The 21,877-nt window shown below is 33.4% G+C and overlaps 2 protein-coding genes across 3 annotated transcripts in view; one reads left to right on the top strand and one right to left on the bottom strand.

Annotated features, from left to right (window-relative positions):
* Nucleotides 1–2,812: 2,812 nt before the first annotated feature.
* Nucleotides 2,813–4,880, top strand: LOC113397663 (DNA polymerase epsilon subunit 2). The gene has a single exon (XM_026636084.2). The coding sequence runs from the start codon at nucleotides 2,908–2,910 to the stop codon at nucleotides 4,483–4,485; it is 1,578 nt and encodes a 525-aa protein (XP_026491869.2). The 5' UTR covers nucleotides 2,813–2,907; the 3' UTR covers nucleotides 4,486–4,880.
* An 845-nt stretch (nucleotides 4,881–5,725) lies between these two features.
* LOC113397662 (putative ferric-chelate reductase 1 homolog) overlaps nucleotides 5,726–21,877 on the bottom strand; it is a 35,527-nt gene continuing 19,375 nt past the window's right edge. Inside the window, exons 2-13 of one of the 2 annotated variants that reach the window (XM_026636082.2) lie at nucleotides 16,663–16,770; nucleotides 14,735–14,917; nucleotides 14,056–14,228; nucleotides 11,575–11,728; nucleotides 10,736–11,210; nucleotides 10,450–10,621; nucleotides 9,675–9,732; nucleotides 9,278–9,431; nucleotides 8,550–8,642; nucleotides 7,999–8,111; nucleotides 6,726–6,845; nucleotides 5,726–5,860 (exon numbers count right to left, since the gene is read on the bottom strand). In XM_026636082.2, the coding sequence (XP_026491867.2) occupies nucleotides 5,732–5,860; nucleotides 6,726–6,845; nucleotides 7,999–8,111; nucleotides 8,550–8,642; nucleotides 9,278–9,431; nucleotides 9,675–9,732; nucleotides 10,450–10,621; nucleotides 10,736–11,210; nucleotides 11,575–11,728; nucleotides 14,056–14,228; nucleotides 14,735–14,917; nucleotides 16,663–16,758 (1,920 nt within the window). In that variant the 5' untranslated portion in view covers nucleotides 16,759–16,770 and the 3' untranslated portion in view covers nucleotides 5,726–5,731. The remainder of the gene's footprint in view (nucleotides 5,861–6,725; nucleotides 6,846–7,998; nucleotides 8,112–8,549; nucleotides 8,643–9,277; nucleotides 9,432–9,674; nucleotides 9,733–10,449; nucleotides 10,622–10,735; nucleotides 11,211–11,574; nucleotides 11,729–14,055; nucleotides 14,229–14,734; nucleotides 14,918–16,662; nucleotides 16,771–21,877) is intronic. The other variant, XM_064218609.1, reaches the window with a different exon arrangement.

Raw genomic sequence — 21,877 nt, forward strand, 5'->3', positions numbered from 1 at the left:
AATGTAATGACAACATTTTTATACACGTGTAACTGTGAAACCATTGGGATTATTTCAAAGCTAGATTCTTCTCATAATACTAATTAGATAAATGTTAAAATAAAGAAGATAAAAAGTTATAATTTCGCAATTAAATATTACATTTGAGAGAAATTATGATTTACGATATCTATAATAATAAATAGTAACAAGAATATTTTCTACAACAAATAATATCAATACAAAAAATATATAAAATTTTCAAGTATCAAAATTGCACTAGCACTATCGGTACTATAAATATTGTCTCCGTACAAAGTACATCACAGGAATGCTGTCTTTCAAACTTTCTGTGGGCGTGCGGTTGTACCGCTGTGCCAATTGCATATCGCAAAATGAAATTCCAATGAATTGTTTAAGGTGTTTTTGAAAATTAAAAGAATAATATTAGTTTTCGAATATGCAAATTATTACAGAATCAACCTGTACTACTTTTTAATTACGAAAAAATAAGCAATGTAGGTAAGACACCGTAAATGTGCTGTCCGAAAGGACACTAACACCAGCAGAGGATTCATTTTTTTTTAAATGTTATATTTTACATTCTTTAAACGTTTTGAGTACCTTCATAATTTTAATTTCGTTTATTTGTTTTATATATTTTAAGAAAATATATTTTATTGTTTTGTTTAGTAATAAAAGCTGTTAGCTGATTGGTTAATGCGAGAAATAATTTAATGAAATTTCGATATGTAGCATTAAAAACAACTAACTTAACGACTTTAGCTTTAGTATTATTAAAACATCTATGTATTTATAAGACATTAAAGTCTAATCCAATTATGACAAATATAAGAAGCATTTAAAACTTTTAGACATAGTAGTCAGCAAATAAATTGTAAATACCGTTAGATTATAATCTCGCGAGATTGTAAACAGTCGAAAGTTTGTGAACTTTAAAATACTGCTTTCACATTATTTTTCATTAGATTTTAATTTATTAAAGTGAATTTCGGTTGGATTACAAAAACTCCAATGTAATCGAAATAATATAAAAACTATAGAAATGTATGTCTTTTATTGTAAGTTGAATTACCTTTATTCTTACAAAATGTTTTCTTGTCGTAGCTGGCCTTTCTGCCCTAACTCAAATGATCACCTAGTATTTAGCAAGAAGTGTACATTTATTATTATTATGAAAATATTGTCACAGTTTTTTTATGAACTGATCTTTAAGGTATTTTTTTGCCTTCTAAAATATTTGTTTTGCATCTTATAGTATTTTTCCATTACAAGACTTCAAGGACACTAAAAGCAGTTATTATTTTTCTTATATCTGTGATTTTTGTAGCATTTTTAGTATATAATTATAATAAAATTACGAAACATTACTTCTCTAATAAAAACTAATATTAATCTTATATTGGGCTTAATATCATTTTCATATGTATACAGTCTAAGGTGGAAATAATATTTTAAATCATTTTAATGATTTATAGCAGAAATTGGTAGCTAATTATTCAATATATTTTCTTGGAATTACGAATTTTTAATTATATTTATTTGTCTATGGACTGTCTTAAACTAGGCTATGGTGTAAAGTAAGACTAGATTAAAATTGTAATCTATGCTTTTAATATACGGTTTGGTATCATTGTGATAAGTTTAGTAATAATGTATGCCTAAAACCTTTGTATTGTATTAGATTTGGCTAATACTCAAATGATTGTTAAGTTTAATTTCGTAAGAAATATATGCTGTTTTGTACTATATGTTGTTTTATTTTATCTGTCATGTGCGTCTTTATTAACATAGAGGGTTTTTCTGTGTATGCTATTTTGTCACTAATTATTAAAGTTAAACGTAAAAAATGTCACCGATGAGTTTTAATAACGCAAAAGTTGATAATTTTCCTTCGGAAGACGAGATAACTCGTTAGAACACGTGACTCTTAACCGAGGATTACAAAGTATATAGTTAAAACTATCATTATAATATACTTTAATGATAGTTTTTTTAACTTAGTCTCAAAACTCTTATTTAAAAACTTTAAATTTGTTTTATTTCTATGAATATAAAACAGTTGTATATTAATCAATAAGACACCAAAAACAGAAGCCTGTGGCCGAGTCACAATCAAAAACTAAGCACACTAGCAACATTATATGAAGACTAAGAATGTTCTTTTTCGTATATTTAACTTTAACTTGTACTTAGTACTGAAATAAGAATTCTTCCTTACTCATAAAATTTCAACTGGTCAAGCTACTATGTTGTATAATTAAATAAACGAATAGTATAAAAACAGATTTAAAACAAGCTTTAAGAAACAGCAAATCGTGTCTAGCATAGTCCAGCAGTTGACCGTTGAGGAGTTCATTCGTCGAAAGCCAATCCGAAAACTAATTTTAGGTCATACTTGCCATAAAATTGCTCACATCAAGGAATGTATTTTTATCGCAACTATACCAACATGTAAAATGTGAACTGCATAATAAAGAGGAAACGGAATGCTTGCCAGATTTGACCTAAACAAAATAGAGTACGAAAAGTACATTAGCGAATAATATTTAAATAAATAAATTCTAAGCATATATTATACTTCAAACGTAAATATATATTATTAAAATTAAATACTTTTTATTAGAGTAATATAATTTCTCTTTAGTTTTCATTATAAGGCTCTAGACGCAAGTGTTACTTGATTATACACAATTGATGTTGGAACAAATTTTTAATTTAACATTGGCAGAATTATTGTGTGCTTTTGTATCAAAAGCTATAAAAAGGAAAATAAAAATTTGACAGTGACAATGTCAACATTTTGTTTTGTAGTTTCGCGGGTTTTATATTTAACTCTTGCGGAGTAACTTTAAAAACAGATTTGGTTCGCAAAAATTGCAAATATTAGAAAACTAACAATGTGAAATGGGGGAACTACAGCAAATACGATTAGAAATAAATAATGCCTTCAAGCTTAGCGGTTTTACTATTCGTAGAGAAGCAAGTACATTCTTAGCGGAACAGTTGTCTACTTCATCTCAACAGGAAAGAAAGAAATTGATTGATAAGTTACTGGCACATATTTTACATCAATGCCTATCACATCCTGTGCTAGAAAAGCACCATTTAGAGGTAGCGTTTAGAGAGTGTTCATCGTCAGGCCTCGAAGAAACTGAAACTATCTTAAATGTTATTGATGCATTCAGTGTCCCGAAATTGAACTATGACAACGATAGAAAGAAATTCGTAAAAGACGTAAATGCTAGCAATAATCTGTATCCAGAACCAAAATGGAAAGCTCAATATTTAAATGATAGATATACAATGATCTGGCAAAGAACTATACGAAATAAATTATTCGCGAAAGAAACTTTACCTTCGATGGAAAGTGAAAATCGTTTTCAATTGCGCAAAATTGAGGTATTACAAAGTTCTTCAAGTAGAGTTGATAATGTTATAGTATTGGGACTCTTAACACAGCTGACGGAAGGTAAATATTACTTAGAAGATCCAACCGGTAGTGTCCTATTGGACATGACCCAAACAAGATATCATTCTGGCCTGTTCACTGAAAGCAGTTTTGTTTTAGCCGAAGGTTATTATGACGATAAAGTGTTAAATGTAATGGGCTTAGTTTTACCTCCATCTGAAAGCCGACCTATATCAGTACCATTCTTTGGCAGCTTAAATACATTTGGAGGCAAATCAAAGTCATTGCTGAAGAATTCACAAAATTTATTAAAAATTGAACAAGATAATGAGGATGGAATGATTGTTTTCATCTCAGATGTATGGTTTGATAATTTAAAGGTTATATCGAAGTTAAAAGCATTGTTTTCTGGTTATAATGACTTCCCACCAATAGCAATAGTTTTTATGGGGGAATTTTTATCATGCCCATATGGATATGAGCATAGCACACAACTTAAAGCAGCTTTAATTAATCTATGCGATATTATTATTCCTTTTACAAAACTAAGACAATCATGTAAATTTATCTTTGTCCCCGGTCGAGGAGATCCGATTGCTCCCAATATATTACCACGACCAGCAATACCCAACTCTGTTACAAAGGAAATAAGAGATAAGTTAGGCGAATCAGTAATATTCACAACAAATCCATGTAGAATCCAATACTGTACACAAGAATTGGTTATAATAAGGCAAGATCTAGTTACGAAGATGTGTCGAAACTCCATCCATTTCCCTGATACTGGCGACATCCCAGATCATTTGACGAAAACTCTTCTGAGTCAGTGTACACTGTCTCCATTATCATTGGGGGTGCAACCTGTATTCTGGAAACACGCTGATGCTTTAAGTCTCTACCCTATGCCTGATTTAGTTGTCGTAGCAGATCATTTTCAGCCTTATACAAGAACATATCAGAATTGTCAAGTTATTAATCCAGGGTCTTTTCCGAGAACTGAATTTTCATTTAAAGTATATGTGCCTGCTTCGAGAACCGTTGAAGATTCACAAATCCCAAATGATGATCCTTGAAATTGTATGTTAATTAAGGTGTTGCTAACAGTACTACCATGTCAGTTTTGGTCATATTTGGGTTATTCTAGAAGGAAATATACTGGCTAAGGAAATGTCTTTGCTGATATGACATAAAAATTGAATAAACATATTTGTAAAAAGTAGTTATTAGAGTGTTAGATGTATTTTTTAAGTTTAATTTTTATAATGCAAGGATGAAATAAAAAATAATACTTATTCTATTTCTTTATTTAATCTGTATTTACAACAACATTTAAATCTTAGTTTTATAGCTATTGCTGATTAGTGAGTATAAATCTAAATTAGTAGCCATGTTGTTACTTAACCACTAAACACTAATATACTGCTCCCCTTACTAACAAATGTTATATAGCGTTTGTTTTGTTACACAATACTTTCGTATTTCTTTTTCGAATATCAAATTAGTGTTGACAGAAAGAGACAATTGATTGTCTAACTATTCACTCGCTAAACAATGTTTATTAGTAAGGTGTTGTATCAATAAATATTAATACAATAAAAAAAAACATTTAATCTTATGTTAACAATATGGTACAGGTAACTTATATTGTGATTTTTGTTCGAAATATAACTTTTTCTAGTTACAATTTTTTTATGTATATATTTTGTTGAATAGAGTTCTGTTATTTAGATATAAATTATAAATAAAAATTAATTTCAATCTCTTTGGTTGAACTTTAATAATTCTCATTTGGTGAAGGTAAATTTTCGATAGAAGTACTTAGGCTGAACAGTTTTTGCATTTTACGGGAATGTTCAATTTAATTAAAAATAAACGTTTTAAAAAAGATACTAGCTTTATTGGAGGTAGATAATTTTGTAAACATTGTGCAGTTATTTGCGTCATCTTCGAAAATTTAGTTTATTTGGTATGATAGCAATTAAAGGACGTCCGACCTGGTGTTTATTAACTACCATAAAATACGGCGATTATAGATTACCAAACGATTACAACAACATATATGGACGTAATAATAGGATACCTTTGTATACAAAGAAAAAAAACTACCAGAACTCTTTAAAAATTGGCAGTGGCATGGTGTAAAATTACATTTATCATGTATTGAGAATATTAAATACTTTATAAAAGTTCATTTTATTAAATACTGATACAAAAAAATTGGTAGTCAATTTAATTTATAATTATATACTTCTGGACGGAATTTAGTTCATAGATATTTTGAAATAAATATTTTCGAACCCTGTATTATTTAAAATTAATTTATGCACCCATCAAACTATTGTAGGTATCACCGATAGGGGCCAATGCGACGAGGCAGATCATGGCCACCACAAACAATAAGATGATTGGAGCATACACTCCAAGTAGATGCTTTCTGAAGACCGAGAACTGTAAAAAAAAAGTTAAATTGTTGTTTAATTTATATATTAATGAACAATAAATTTAATAGTACATTATTATGGCGCAATAGATCAAAGGATAGTATTTTATCACCCGAAAACAAAGAGGGTCGTTGTTAGAATTTTTTAAATATTTTATAAAAGAGTTTGCCTACATTATGTATAAAATAGAAAATAATTATTTTCTAGCATACAGCAATAAGAAATACGAAAAATGGAACTTAGTCCGTCGAAAACCAAACCTTATTAGTTCTGTATTGTTACTCGATTAGTTCTATATATTGTTTGTTTTATAATTATTAAACGAAAATTTAAAAATACGGGCCGATGTTTCAGCTTTTTCAGATAATTTTCTAAGAAACAGTTATCCTAACAATTCAGCAATCGATGGTTTCACTAATAGTCGATAACAAACCATATTATTTGTTGGTCAAAATGAAGGCATTTACAAACGATATAATTACATACGTTCATAAAGAATATACACACAATAATACACACATTTATGTATTTATCTTTTTCTAAATTTAAAATGATGTAAAACGCTCCAATTAAAACTGGTCTTCATATTTATACTTATATAATTTTATTAAATAAACCTTGTATTTAATTAACATAAGGATACTAGTAATACCATTTTTTTATAGTCAGTGTTACCAACTGTCTTTCGTGATATTTCTTTTTACAATAATTAGACATTTACGTCTGGTTAAAATAAAAATAAAATTAAAGGAAGATAAAAGTAATTAACAGAAGTTGAAAAGAACGGAAGAAGTGCTTTTGTGAATTTCCAAGGCACCAAGATTATTAAATAGTTGCATGTTAGAAAGAATATTCGAGAATTTCTTTCTCACCGGTGCATCGGAACTTCTGTCCACTGCTGTAACTTGCCGGGAATGGCCCAACATATCCTTCATAGGGAACGAATTCACTCGTCCGTTGCTTATCCGACCCTCTGAGACGCATACCGTCAGCTAGAATGATAATACAGTAATAAAGGCCAAACAATAACACATTCTCCCATTTAAATTTTGCCCAAAATGATTTAATAAGTAATTTTTTTAAAGCATATTAGCAACTCTCTAAATTAATTAAGGAATAACTAATATCCTATTTATCTCCCTCCCCCCCTTTTAAGATTATCCCTTGTGTTAGGAGTGGGGACGACAATGCGTCAAGATCCTGCGACTTTTTACATCGCTAGGCGGCCCGTAAACAATTGCGTTATTGACGCTTCATAAATAATTGACGGGTTTTTGTAATCCAAATTCTTATCGCGTGTATATGAGAAAGTAGTAAGGTAAATAAGTTTGTGCGTGAAAGTACTGTGTAAGTTTGTGTACAATTGATATACATATACAGTGTTGCCATCTACATACAAGTGTTCAACAAAATCTTCAAATTGGGTCATGAAATAATAATAATTTGTGAATGAAATAAACTATCATCCAATGATTTTACGAGTATATATATAATATAGATGTCGCATTTTTTGTAAATTGTAATCAAATAGGTTGTGAGATAATAATACAAGATTACACGAGGGTAACACATACGATATAGCAGGATTAATCTTAAGACTTATCTCGGAGCCAAAAATCGAAACCTCTTTTAATGACAATGTTCTATTATTCATTTTGATAAAAGTTTAGCGTATGGTATGTTTTAAGTATTTGGTAAGACTCAACTCAAAACCGTTGTGGAATAAATACTTGGCATCATTTTTAAAGTGTTACATCTATGATTACGTAATTGTGGGTCCGGATTATGCCAGGGTCTAGTCCAATGTCCAGGGTATGTCAATACCCAGTGCCGGATTTACGGGAGGGCAACGGAGCGGCTGCCCTGGGGCCTCCACAAGAGAGGGGCCCCGAGCCATAGAGATTCCGACGAGTTAACAATTTCAATGTAATATATGTTAAGATATCTAGATATGGACAAATTATAATAATATTATTAAGTACTATTTTAGTCCTGACTGATAGGAATGAAAATGTTTAAATCAATTTGTACAATAATAATTAGGGCCTCCACTCTTTTTTGGCCCCGGGGCGTCCAGGCTCTGGCCATGCCATAATCGACCAAGGGGCTGTTTGCTCTGGACTCTGTAACGACAGTAAGTCTCACCGAGAGCACGATGTGCGCGAGCACGTGGAACACGACGTAGGCGGCGAGGATGAACACGCTCCACGGCGGCAGCTGCGCCTTCTGCAGGTACACCGCCAGGAAGATGGTCGCGACTGCGGGGGCCATATTCATATTAAAAGGGCTTTTTGAAAAGACGCGACAATTATAACTCATTTGAGTTGTCCATTTGGATATAACGCATGGAACTTAACAGCCATTGTCAAATTATTCCCACGAAACTTCTTTTTTTCACGTTCTCGAGTGCTTATATGTCATCCGTTGCTATAAGAAAAACATCGCCAGAAAATATTCATTTTTCGGATGAAGCTTTGATGGATTTATTCAAGTATAATGACTTGGATGGAAATTCGATGTGAATTGTTTGAAAATGTTTCATTAGAAACAGTTTCAAACCATTCATTTACGGCTCCGCAGGTCAATATCGACATCAAAATACTGATTGTTATAGCCTATAAATAAGTCAATGTAGAATAATTAGGCCGGGACTCCCATTTTCGAGGCTACTAAATAGAAAATTAGAAAATACTCACTTCCTAAAATGTGTGCGGAGTTTCCAACAAGCCAATGTAACCAGTTAAATAATGGCCGGTGCTTAGTGCCGGGGTGAGGTCTGAAGAAGGCTCCTGAAAATTAAAAACATTACGTCCAAAATAAGTATTGTTACATAATTTTTTTTATGGCATTGGTTGGCAGACGAGCATATGGGCCACCTGATGGTAAGTGGTCACCGCCGCCCATAGACAAAGGCGCTGTAAGAAATATTAACCATTCCTTACATCACTTATGCGCCACCAACCTTGGGAACTAAGATGTTATGTCCCTTGTGCCTGTCGGCACAACACTGGCTCACTCACCCTTCTAACCGGAACACAACAATACAGAGTACTGTTATTTGGCGTTAGAATATCTGATGAGTGCGTGGTACCTACCCAGACGGGCTTGCACAAAGCCCTACTACCAAGTCTTTTGGAATCTTCTCCAAAATTTTGTCTAGGTTTAAGATTAGAACTTTGGTACTACGCGGAGCAAGATTTTCGTTCAAACGATATAAAACTATTTAGAAATCTTCTTGTGATTCATATTTTGTGAATAATTTAATATCATGTAATGAATCAAAATGAAACCCAAATAGAAAACGTTGCATTGAAAACTTTTATATACTTCATCGGATTAACCGACTATCGGATAACTAGGTCTGAAGTATTGACATTCTCCTGTACTTAAACATATAGAAAAAATGCAAATTAAAGAATCTTACCAATAGGCTGTATGAAGCAAAGCACGACAGTGACAATACCGGTGATGGCGTGAGGGTTGTCTCCAGTGGTTTGCCAGCCACCAACATCGATCAGGATTAAAATGAAACCGGCCATCGTCAGCACCCACGTGAGTACCATCAGTATTCTGTGATACTGGGTGAAAAATATATAGATCGTAAATATACGACATGGGCTATTAACGAACATTACGTATTAAAATCTAGGCAAGCAACATCTTATACTTTTAACTATGGAACATCTTGCATATATGTATACGAAGATCTGAACAACGTATTCCTCTAAGCGTTTGGTGGTGGAAGAAAATGGAAGCCCTACTCTAGGGCTTTGTCCAGTGACATGTTTTTTTTTCTAATTGGAAATTATAATAATACTTACGGCGAACCAAATATCCTTTCCTCCGAGTGTTTTTCCCACCCATGTCTTCTTGAAATATCTGGAAAATAAAGAACGACGTTACATATGACATTTATAAGAATTATTATAAAGTAATGAATATGGTATAATTCATTTCTCTTTATAGTAAGGTATCTTGTATTAAGGCAGGAAATGTACCATTAAGAACCTAAATTCAACTAAAGTCGAGGGCAAAACTGTAAGAAATACAATCTATTCTGCAATCACTATTGACATTGTCAAGTGTGTTCCTACCGTTTGTCTTTTTTAGTAGCCATGGGATCTTTGTGCTTTTTACGTAGAGATAGTTTATGGGTCGAGGGTGGCATAGACTATATACAGTCTACTATATATTATAGCAACCATACGCTATGGCACTGGGAGAAATATTAATCATTCCTAACAAACACCACTTGGGAACTTGTGAACTTGTGGCTGGCTCACTCACTACTCATATTGCACTAAGTACTGTTGTGCGGCGGTAGGCAATGTGATGCGTCTCATCAGTGGTACCTACCCAGACGGGCTTAAACAAAGCCTGAACACCAAGTAAAACAGCTTCATAATTTATTTTCATGAATATATGAAAGTGATCACTGTAAAAAAAAGGAGGGTCCCGCTGATTGTTTTTCGATAGGACCTCTCCGCTCTAAGGTGCTTCTTTCCGGACCGGTGGAAGATTTATTTCTTGACAATCTAGAAGGAAGGGCGACGCTCCCGTACTGTTAAGAGATATCGAGAGCGTCAGCGGGCGCACCTGGCGAGCACGATGCCCAGCGAGGCGGCGCCCAGCCACGCGGCCAGCATGCAGCAGCCGTGCAGGCGCAGCAGCACGCGGGACGCGCCCGCCGCCGCGCCCGGCGCCGACAGCCGCAGCGCCGCGCCCGTCGACTCGTAGCCCACGTTGTGGAAGCCCACGCGGTCCGCGTCTGCGCGCCGACCATTCGACACATTTCTCATTAGCTGTACCTCAGGGCGTTCGTTTGGCAGTATTGAAAACGAAACGATTTAAACCGACTAAAATCCGCGAGTGCGAGACTCACCCTTCATCGAATCCCCGGCCAGCACCATCAGATTGTACATGTTATTGGCTAAGTCGAATGTTTGGCCCTTGACCGTGGAGACGGTATCCCTCTTGAACTTGCAGTACAGTTTCCCATCGATCATCGAAGATTCTAGAAGCTGTACGATGTCCTGCGGCGAATCTGACCTCCTGACGTACGGTTCGACTTTTGGGTAGGTCCAGGAAGTGAACAGGTTGATCCTCCCGTTGTCGTTCCTGACGCATTCCATGGCACTGTCGTCTCCCATTTTGTTGTCTAAACTCAACCCTGTCGCTACGTACTTAGGGCTGTTGATCCCTTGGATCTCGAACGTGTAAGTGTCACCGGCGACGAAGATAGCAACGATGACTTTGCAGTTTCCGTTTGATATGCAATTTTGTGGAATTCCAAAACATAGTTTTGTGTCCTCGCATCCTTGGTAAATAACATCGAGCGATGTTGGCGTTGCTTTTGGCTGAAATTAATAATGTCGAATGCTCGTTATTTGTGAAGTCAAAATACTTACTATGACCAAGTACGTAAGATCACATTTTGAAATGCGTGATGAATTCTCTTATTATATTGTAAATCAACTTTTTCTCTGAGCCCCAATTAAATAATTTTAAGTATGCCCTAAAACGATCGACAGCTCCATCTGGTTCTGGTCCACCAACGTTAATACATGCAGTGGAACGGAAAAAAGGAGTTTCTATTTAAATTAATTAGAGATGAGATATAGGAATACCAATATTTACTGATCTTTTTCTCTCTCCTCATATCCCCTTAGGTGGATATTGAGACTAATGTTTTAGCATAATGATGTATCGTATGATGAGTACCTTAGATTCCATAATTACTGGTGGTCCTTGTGTCGTTCGCTGTGTTGAGACGCTAGGTAAAGAGGTAGTGATCACCGTGTCTGGGGTGACCACTTCGACTAGTGGGGATTCTACATTCTTCCAGAATGTAGCGTAACCTTGTGCAACAGTCGCTCTGAAACAATAAAACATTTATATATTTATATAAGTTTAAAATAATCTATAACTCTTGGGATGTATATGTTGATTTATATTATTTTCCTGTTATAGCATAGGGGGGCGGTCAAATTGGCCACCAGATGATTAGTGGCACTACTACCCATAGACATTGGCTTCTAAGTGGTTCATTCAAATCCATTTAATAGTTTTTGCGTGAAAGAGATACAAGATCTAAATAATCATGCTCACGAACTTTCGCGTTTATATTTTAAACAATAAAGAACAATAATTGATTCATGAAATCCCATACAAGAGGTATAATTCAGTTCTTGTGATTGCACTGATCGTAAGTCGTCATATGCAGTCACCTTTAATAATAAACATTTAGTAATCAACACAGACCAAAAAATATCGCAAAAATGGTATAAGGGCCATGAAAATATAATTAATAGGTATATTTAGTATATTCAGTATATTTTAACATCTCACAGATCTTTACGTAATATTAACCTTTTACATTTTTTATTACGTTGTAATGTAGTAGTGTAAATGCGCGCGAGCATGTGTGCGTGTTTGCGTGTAAATACGTGTACATATGACATTTCTTGTCTATAACAATTAAAAAGAAATTGTACCATTTAAAAGATATCATCTGAAGCTTCTAAGAGACCTCCTGTTCTGAGGTAATCAACTTATTGTAGTAAACCGGTTTTCTAGGTCATATCAAAACACCGTCATTAAAACATTGCGAGCAGTCAAAGTTAAATTACCATAGATAAATGAGTGATATGTATTGTCCAGAATCCAGAGCTGTACGATTATGAATGAAAATGACCTTTACCGAATGTTTAAGACGAATGACTCAATATCAAGGTATTAAAAAAAATCTCGTAAATTAATATTTTTTCTTATAATAAATTTATTAAATATATATAAGTTGGTCGTATAACGTTTTCTGACGTACCTAATTTTTTTTTTTTTTTTGTAAACATGTTAACCTCATTTGAAATCAAATTGTCGTTAGTTATTCTATGAACGTCATCAATTTTAATTTACCTTATAAGTACGTATATATGTAAACATAAGTACAAATTATCATAATAGCTGCCATTGTCAAGATCTTAGATTTTTTATATATATAAAAAAAAAAAAACTAAAATAAACGAGTAAGTTTGGTGTACGGGACAGCTACAAAAATTAAACTAACTGCTAAACTTATTAAGAATTTTTTGTTGTATCAATACAGGTATAGGAATCAAATCAACAATATAATTAAACGCACAATAACAAATAAAAAGCAAATATTGTTTTTTAAAGTAATTAATTGCTTCATTATTTAAATGACTTAGCGAGACGTCGCTTCACCTCGCTTCTTTTACAATCCCTTTTCTTGTGCAGATTTCCGTCTGACTGAGTCAGACAGCTGGTGGAGACAATAATGATCCCAGAAAAAGCGCTGCTAGGTGGACGTATGTATGTAGCCTCGCCCCGTAAAGTTAAAAAGTTATAGTTGTTAATAAATTGTTAACTAAAATGACTAAAAATTATAAGTGTAAATTAAATAGTTGGGCACGCCTAAAATACAGGCACCTATGTCATTCATTCTGAAGGTCATTGGGTACTGTCGGTACTTAATGTTTATTAGTCAACTACAAATTATTACAGCATGAAAAATAATAATACAGGTGTGCTCTCATACAAATATTGACTAATATGCCACTATCTGTTGCCTCATTCTCATAAGGCGATAAAATTGCGACAGAAATCCGAACCGACTGTAGATATAAGGCTAACTTCGCTTACTTCGTAAATCCAGGCTACCGTACACCGAAGCAGACAAACTAAATGCATGCATGCAGTTGTTTAAACACTGGATAAGAACAATATGAAGAAGTTTTCAACCAGTGATGGGACTTTTTGCCGGCTTTTTGGGTTCCACCAGCTCACAATTTACACTTCTCCTAAATAGTAATAGTTTATTTTTCTGTGTTCCGGTCGAAGGTCTGGTGAGAGCCAGGGTTATTACAGATATATGGTTTAAAACACCTCAGCTACCATGGTTGGTAATGCATTAACTGTGCGAGAAAATGAATCAGTCCCTATTCATATTTCCTGCAGGGTCGAAGTAACAACGTACCATATTTACCACTCACCTGCGTTACAGTTTACCTTTGATTAAATAAACCAAAGAGTAGCTAATCAGTTTCTTGCCGGTTCTTCTTGGTCTCAGAATCTGCATTCTGAACCGGTGGCAGCTTCACTTAATATAGTTTGTTAAATGACGATTCAAAGGTGCTTCTAAAAGCCTATTTGAATAAAGTATATTTTGATTTTGAATCTCACCTAAATTCAATTCCTCCCAAAAAGTCTTCAGGCGCTTGCCACGTGAAGGTGAGAGGAGCTTTCTCCTCTGGGTTGGTATGCGTGACAGTATCGTTGTTACCACGACAGTTAGTGATTTGGGCGAGGTTAGGGTCTGGAACTTTTGTGAATTTCCCTACAATCTTCTCGGTATCCTGAAAATTTAAAATAGCTATTATATGATATTTTCAAGTCGATTGAAAGATATAATGTTTGTTAAAAAACCTATTAACTTCATAGCATACGAATTTATGAACTCATAATCTGTAGGTTTATCGGTTTTCTAAGCTAGAAAGAAGCACTCTGCTCCCCATTTTTCTCATATTTACAATCGTAGAGCGTGTCAATATTACTGGTCACCTTTTGGTCGAAATTACCATAATAATTATCGAAAATTCGATAAAAAATATATGATTTTGCATGTTTCTTTGGTCTAATCTTATTTCCAAAATGTTTTTATCGAAACCAAATCGAAAAAAAATGATGAAAAACAGGAGAAAAAGTCTTGTCTTTGCTTATAATAATTAAAACTAAGATCAAATAATATAACAGGTACTGGTGATGTTGTTTTCATATAAATTTGCATTTAATAGGTCGACATTATTTATGTAAATTAAGTGCTATTTTCCACAATTTTCCTCGAATGATAAGTAAGACTTACTTGTATTCCTCGCGCTTGTAAGATAAATCCACCAATCGGTGCCGGTGCACCAAATGGACTACCAATGGTAACGTTCAGCACATCTCCTTGCCTTACTTGTGACGCTGACGTAAATATGGCGTATGGGGGCACCGATGTCTGTGCTTGGATGTCGCTGTGTCGTGGCATTTGATCTACGCAGGCCTTTAAAAGAAATAACGGTATTATTGTAGGTTTGATTATAGAGCAAAGTTTTTCTTAGAATAAGTTACTCATTAATATAAAATAGCGAATTGAAAAAAATGGATTTGAGTTGCACGATAGATCGAACGCTAAGCACTCTGTTTTTCACCTCTCGTAAAAAACCTTACGATCCATCAACCTAATTAATTTCCATCAACTTGACATTGCACTTCATGTTAAAAAACTACAGTAATGGCATTCCAAAGAACAATTCCGATATAGTTATTATTTTATTTCTTTTAATTCTTACTTCATTAATCGCGTTGTTTTTTTGATAGTTTTGATTTACAATTCATTTGAAGTGTAAATGTTTTTAGTTCAACAATCACTAAAATCTGTTTAAATAATTCGTTCGGTATTTATAACCTGCTATAGCAGGAACGTTTTAGGAACATAAACCTGACTTTCTTCTAATATTTATATTGGCCACCTGATAAATAGTCACCACTAGTAAGAAATTTCAACCATTCTTTAGATTACCAATGCGCCACCAACCTTGGGAACATATTATGTCCATTGTGCCTGTAGTGACATTGGCTCATTCGTTCTTCAAACCGAAACTACACAATACCAAGTATTGCTGCTTGGCGTTAGAATATATAATGAGTGATAAGATTATAGACAGGACTTGCACAAAGTCCACCAAGCAAGTGTTTTATTTTATAAAACCAGTTAGAGAGTATGACAAGAAATTCTATTATAAGCGTTCCGGTGAAGGGTGCATGATTCATAGAACAGAAAGTAACATTAGCTTTAAATAGAATTCCATTGTAGTTTACGTTTCAAGTGCCGACTGATTGCCAATGTAAAGCCAAACGTGAGAGTTAAATTGTTTCGTTTGAAACGCCCTTCGCACCGGAATATATCAATAATAATCGCAATTGCTTCGCTACGTTACATAATAAACTGTTTGTTCTTATTTAAAATCATGGATGAACCATTGGAAAAATAATAAAATACATAAGAGAATGAATGATCCGTCATAATGGTTTCATTTGGAGACGTCACATAGGTAACGTTGCATTGCAATCGTTCTAATTTAACTTTACTGATTTTTAAAAGTTTAAATAGAATACTTTTAAACCAATGTCATGTCATTTGACGCGCAGTACATTTGTTCTGTAAGAACAAACTCAAAACTATCAGCAGAACACGATCATGAATGTCAGAAAGATAAATACGATAGTGACTAAGGTATAATAATTACAAAATTTAAAGGATACCTTCAAAATAGCGTAACATCTTTAGTTTCGAGACACGAAATAAGTTTAGAGCACTCTAAACTTTACTTAAACAATTAAACTTCAAGATCAGAAGTGTCTTGCTATCTTAGGAATGACTAGTGATTTATTTGTGTTAGGCACTTCAAATTAAAACTTAATATAATTTTAATATTCACTCAGGAGAAGAGTTTCCTCGGTCTTTTTCTTTTTTTATAATTTTTTTGATTGCGTTTAAATGTCAATTTGTTAGTATTTTGAGGGCCAGTATTGTGTTTCGACTCAGTTACCTATTAGCTGGCTCCTCTCGCCACACGTATTGTACGTGAAATTTAAATTGTCATTTTTTGGTTATTACTATAAACGACAGGCAAAAAAACGTTTCGTTCTGATTTATACTATTAGTATTAATATATTGTTTCAAAAACAAAGAAAAGTTTTTATAGATTGTTTTCCCATACCGGTATAATAAATAAGGCATCTTACCAAAGGCGGAGCTCCAGAGCCATATTGATGGGAAACATTGACGAGTGATAATACCGTTATCAGTATTAATTTCACGTTTCTTTTCCTTCGCAGCATGTCTGTTTGTAACTGTAATCAAAGAAAAACCTGTTTTAATTATTGTTACAAGATATTTTATTTGTATTGGTTGAACAAATGTATTGCAGTAACGTAATGTTTTATGTGTAGTATAGTTTAAGTATTTCGTAAGCATTACATCCACAATTATATATGAAATAATTCGTCTTTATTTGTGTATGAGATGGCCCAGTGGCTAGAACGCGTGCATCTTAACCGATGATTTCGGGTTCAAACCCAGGCAGGCACCACTGAATTTTCATGTGCTTAATTTGTGTTTATAATTCATATCGTGCTCGGCGGTGAAGGAAAACATCGTGAGGAAACCTGCATGTGTCTAATTTCAACGAAATTCTGCCACATGTGTATTCCACCAACCCGCATTGGAGCAGCGTGGTGGAATATGCTCCATACCTTCTCCTCAACGGGAGAGGAGGCCTTAGCCCAGCAGTGGGAAATTTACAGGCTGATTATGTAGCCAAAAATCCTACTCATCAAAGCCATCGGTTTACTGTCATATATTATAGACACTAAATAATAAATACATCAACATTTTTCCATAGACAATAAATACTTTTTAACTCGTTAGATGTATTTCTAACAGTCATCATTTGAAACCAAGTCTAACTAGATTCATACCGACTATTCTCGGTAGAATCTAACTTTAATTTTGTTTTAAACTTAATATTTTTATGCTACATTTAACACGCTTAAACATGTTAATATAAATGCTTCTCTGTCGTTGGTCTAATAACTTGTTTAGGCTGTAGATCTGACCTAATAAGGTTGTTGGGTTTTTTAAACAAGTCATTTTCTGTCATTCTCATTCGTTTGAAAGTTGGATTCTACAATGCCGTATCTCGGAGCTTTTTATAATGACCCTAAACAGTTTCCAGGATTCTGAGATCAAAGGAATAGAACACTGGTATTTGCGAAACACAAAATAAAATACTAACTAAATATTTCCTTCACAGTCTCTTATGAAAAACGCTGCCATGGTCGAAATCATTATAAATGCACATTAGTGAGCACGTTGGATATAAAATAATCTTTGTTGATTTTTTTTATATTTGGTAAAGGTTATTTTTTATTAGGACAGAAATCCAAATAAATTTAATTACAAATTTTACTTATACTGTATTGACCATATGGCAAAAGGAAGTCAGTAAAAGGCCATCAATGCAACAGTTCTGGATTGAAAGGCCAGTTTTCCTGTTAAGGAAAATATTACGGAGCTTAATCGACCTACTCCACTGCGGATTGACGGATACACATTTCTTTGTGATAAACATGATACTGATGACATTACATGATGAATTGTAGGTGTAAATTTTACACGTGGTAAAATTATCTCTTGTTTTATCTATTTACGCTTACGATCTTTAGGGATCCACGTTTTCTATCCAGTGAACAATGTAGGCTACCCTAATTAATATTATTGTACTTAATTGACATATTCTTTAATTGGAATGGTGAAAAATAGTAACTAATGAGTTGCTTGTCGGTACATTTCGATGGAATCTACTTTTCGAACGGGTGGTACATTTAATTCAACGCCGTAACATGACGGTCCAAAAGTGCCTTAAGGAGCCGACTTAAATAAAGAATATTTCGATTTTTTATTTATTATAAATGCGAAAGGAAGTGCGACTTAACTACTCAACCGATCGTCATGAAATTATGCAAACATGTTATCAGTAGTACCAAAAGGACATATATTATAGAACACCTGCCGTCCCTTCACACGAGCGAAACCGCGGTTGAAAGTAGAAGTTAAAACTAGTACCTAATACAGCTTACATCTGAAAAAGTCAATTGACTTTATTTACATGTGCTTAATTGAATTCAATGTTAGATTTCATTGGATAAGTTATTTGCTGCGATCATTGCCTCTAAGGTTGTCACGCCACAGAGCGACAGTTCTTAATTTAAATAAATCTCTTTTTTATCGTCTGGTTTTATTAAGTTAGTTGCTGCATTTTTTGCGTCATGCTTTACGTAAAAGTGCAGCAAGTTCTTATTTTAATTGAATCTTCGGTGTGAGAGTTGATAACATTGTATTATTTTTTAGCTAATGTCATGGTTATATACATATATAGTAAGTTGCTTCGTTGGTCTATACTAATATTATAAATGCGAAAGCAACTCTTTCTGTCTATCTGTTTGTCTGTTGCTCTTTCACGACCAAACCTTTGAATCGTATTAGATTATATTTGCTATGAAGCAAGCTTGGATTCCAAGGAAGGATATAGACTGTTTATGCCTAACATCTGACTACTAAAACGCGAGCTAAGCCGCAGGCGACAACTACTTATAAATCTACTATGACACAGAGTGATAACATATCATGGTATGGCCGTTAATTTAATTGAGTAACGGAATCGCCGTGAATTACGTTTACGGAAGTGAGGTCATGGTAGAAGTGAAAGGGTGTGAACTAAATGTATGCTGACCTTGCAGGCATTAGTAAAGTTGCAAATATACGAAGGTTTGTTATGTATAATGATGGATTAATTTTTTATTTAATTTATTTCATGCAATACGTTTTAAACCAGTTTCATAATTTCCTGTTTTTACGATAATTAATGTTTTTAAACCTACGTTGTTTATGTAATAATTTTTAATTGGAGTAACCAATGATGCAACGATTATTATACCTGATTCGATATAATTAGTATGTGACAGATTATTTTCAAATTAATTACGATTTTTTATGTCTTATTACATTACTGTTAAGGATAAATCTTAAATAATATTAAACTGTTGCTATATAAGCTATCAAAGATATGATTATGCGGCTTTGTATGAAGTAGGCTGTGAAAGATTTTCAATCATGTTGGGATGAAACAAAATGACTCCAAAAAATCTGGTATATCTAATATATATATATGGTAAAGAGATTAAATTTGTTTTTTTTTTTGTATGTATGAGGTAATTTCTGGTACTTATGGTCCAATTCAAAAATGTTTTCACTGATAGAAAGCTACATTAACATTATTCCCGAGGACGTGGCGGGTTGTTTAATATATTGGCTTGATTTAGGACATTTACTTGGTGACAGGGCTTTGTTCGTCTGGGTAACTACCACCCAATTTCCGCATATTCTATCGCAATACTTAGTATTGCTGTGTTCTGGTTTGAACGGTGAGTGAGCCAGATATTTGCGCATTGGCGACGTAAGCAATGGTTAATATTTCTTACCGCGCCAATGTTTATGTTCGATGATGACCACTTCAGATATATTTATATAAAAACGGTACTTAAAACTCGATTACTAAAATAAAGAAAACATAGTTTCTATAAGCAATGTACAATTATTTGTGTATTGTTAAACATGAACATGCACAATTATATTTTATTTATTTACACTTCATGAGCAACAATTTTATAGATTTATACGGTGTGATAATTTTGAGTGACGAATTACGACACATTGATTACGGGAGCCGATATTAACGATTAAATTGACGTTATATGTGAGATGTTTGTTGGTCACCCGAATTGGCGATTGTGAGTGATAATTGCGCAACTATTTCAAGAACAAATTTACCATGGTTCTATTTTTTGATATAAATAATAACTATCAGGGTAGATTCGTATAGGTAATAGAAATGTACCTACAACTTTTTCCAATGTTTCCAGTGCAACAATACGACACGCTTGATATAATTTTACCACGATGTATATGACAAAAATAATCGTTGTAAGCGAGAATCAAATTTGTGGTAATCAATACCAGCGCAGATAACGCAATAGATGTCACAATATCCAACTAATCATATTACTCAATCTAATTAATATTACAATAGATGAAGGTATGATCACCGGCGTGTTTTCCTTTGCGTTGGGTGTTTATTTTATCTGTATTCGTATTCATGTCTAATGTGTTTTATCTCCAGTCAGCATCATAACCTAAATTAAAAGAACGATTATATTCATAATTTTTCTTTTTTTTTTTTTATTGGACAACATCAAATACATTAATGGATATGGAATGTAAAATGGAAGTAATAATGGAATTCAAGTTTGCATAGGGCGTCGTAGAGTCCAAGCGACTTCTTCATTGACTCGGAATTGTCGAATATTGTTTATTTAAATCAATGTCTCCTGCAATAGAAGCCATTGATCCTATTATATGTAAACTTTTTGTTATAATTGTGATAACAAGTAACGAAGGTGACACCAATTTCACACTTCGTAATTGCCTAATACTAACAATGACTATTTATTTTAAATGCATTTATAATAAAAAATATTATCGTCACCTAATAAATCAAACAAGCATGAGATTGTAATCTGTAAACTGTTAAAAATAAGGTCATTCTCATGGAACCACAGCCAACTACTGTTAAGGAATCGAGGACTTCGAAATATGTAGCCTTATGTGCTAGACAGTAGACTAATGAGGCAGTTTTAGTAAACAGGCAAATTAAATCACCTTGTAAAAAGTGGTTTAAGTTTCATTTGAAGGTACATATATACTTTATTCCAACCATAACAGGAAAAAAGCCAAATAAACAACATTTGACAGCAAATTGACGCGATGTCATTGGTCGAGAGCTTGATTAATCTATGGATTTGCGAAATAATTACGTTTTGAATGTCGACAATGTTATTGGAACTTTGGAAGTGCAATAGTGTTGATTTAAAAAAAAAATCATAAACTCTTAGTAGTGCATAATATAGCCGAGTTATTAGCAAATAACATTAAATACATAGATCTAAGATTTGTTTATCTCTTTTCTTACTTCCATTGGAATAGGTATATGGTGCGCATGATGAGTTAGTATGGCCTGTTCCAATTACAGAGGAGCTAGATCTGGAATTGAAACAACATCTTTGGTTGATCGATTTGTGAAAACTTTTGTGAATTTTGGAAGGACAATTACAGTTGATATACATAAGTAGTTAAGTGGAATTGTGTTGTATTATTAATATATACTACTATTACATACAGACTAAACTACTAACTCTACTAAACTATTTTATTACATAAAATAGCAGAACTCCTAGAACATTTTAATAATGATGATGGTTTGTTTATCTCTCCTTCTAAAATTGGATTAGTCTATTTGATGAGATTGATGTTAGGTCTTGGTTTTGCGACTTTAACTATAAA

This window comes from Vanessa tameamea, chromosome 23 (assembly GCF_037043105.1).
Source record: "Vanessa tameamea isolate UH-Manoa-2023 chromosome 23, ilVanTame1 primary haplotype, whole genome shotgun sequence".
NCBI classification, from domain to species: Eukaryota; Metazoa; Arthropoda; class Insecta; order Lepidoptera; family Nymphalidae; genus Vanessa; species Vanessa tameamea.

Excerpts from the sequence above, each read along its gene's own strand:
- LOC113397663 (XM_026636084.2), top strand. The coding sequence starts at position 2,908 with ATGGGGGAACTACAGCAAATACGATTAGAAATAAATAATGCCTTCAAG.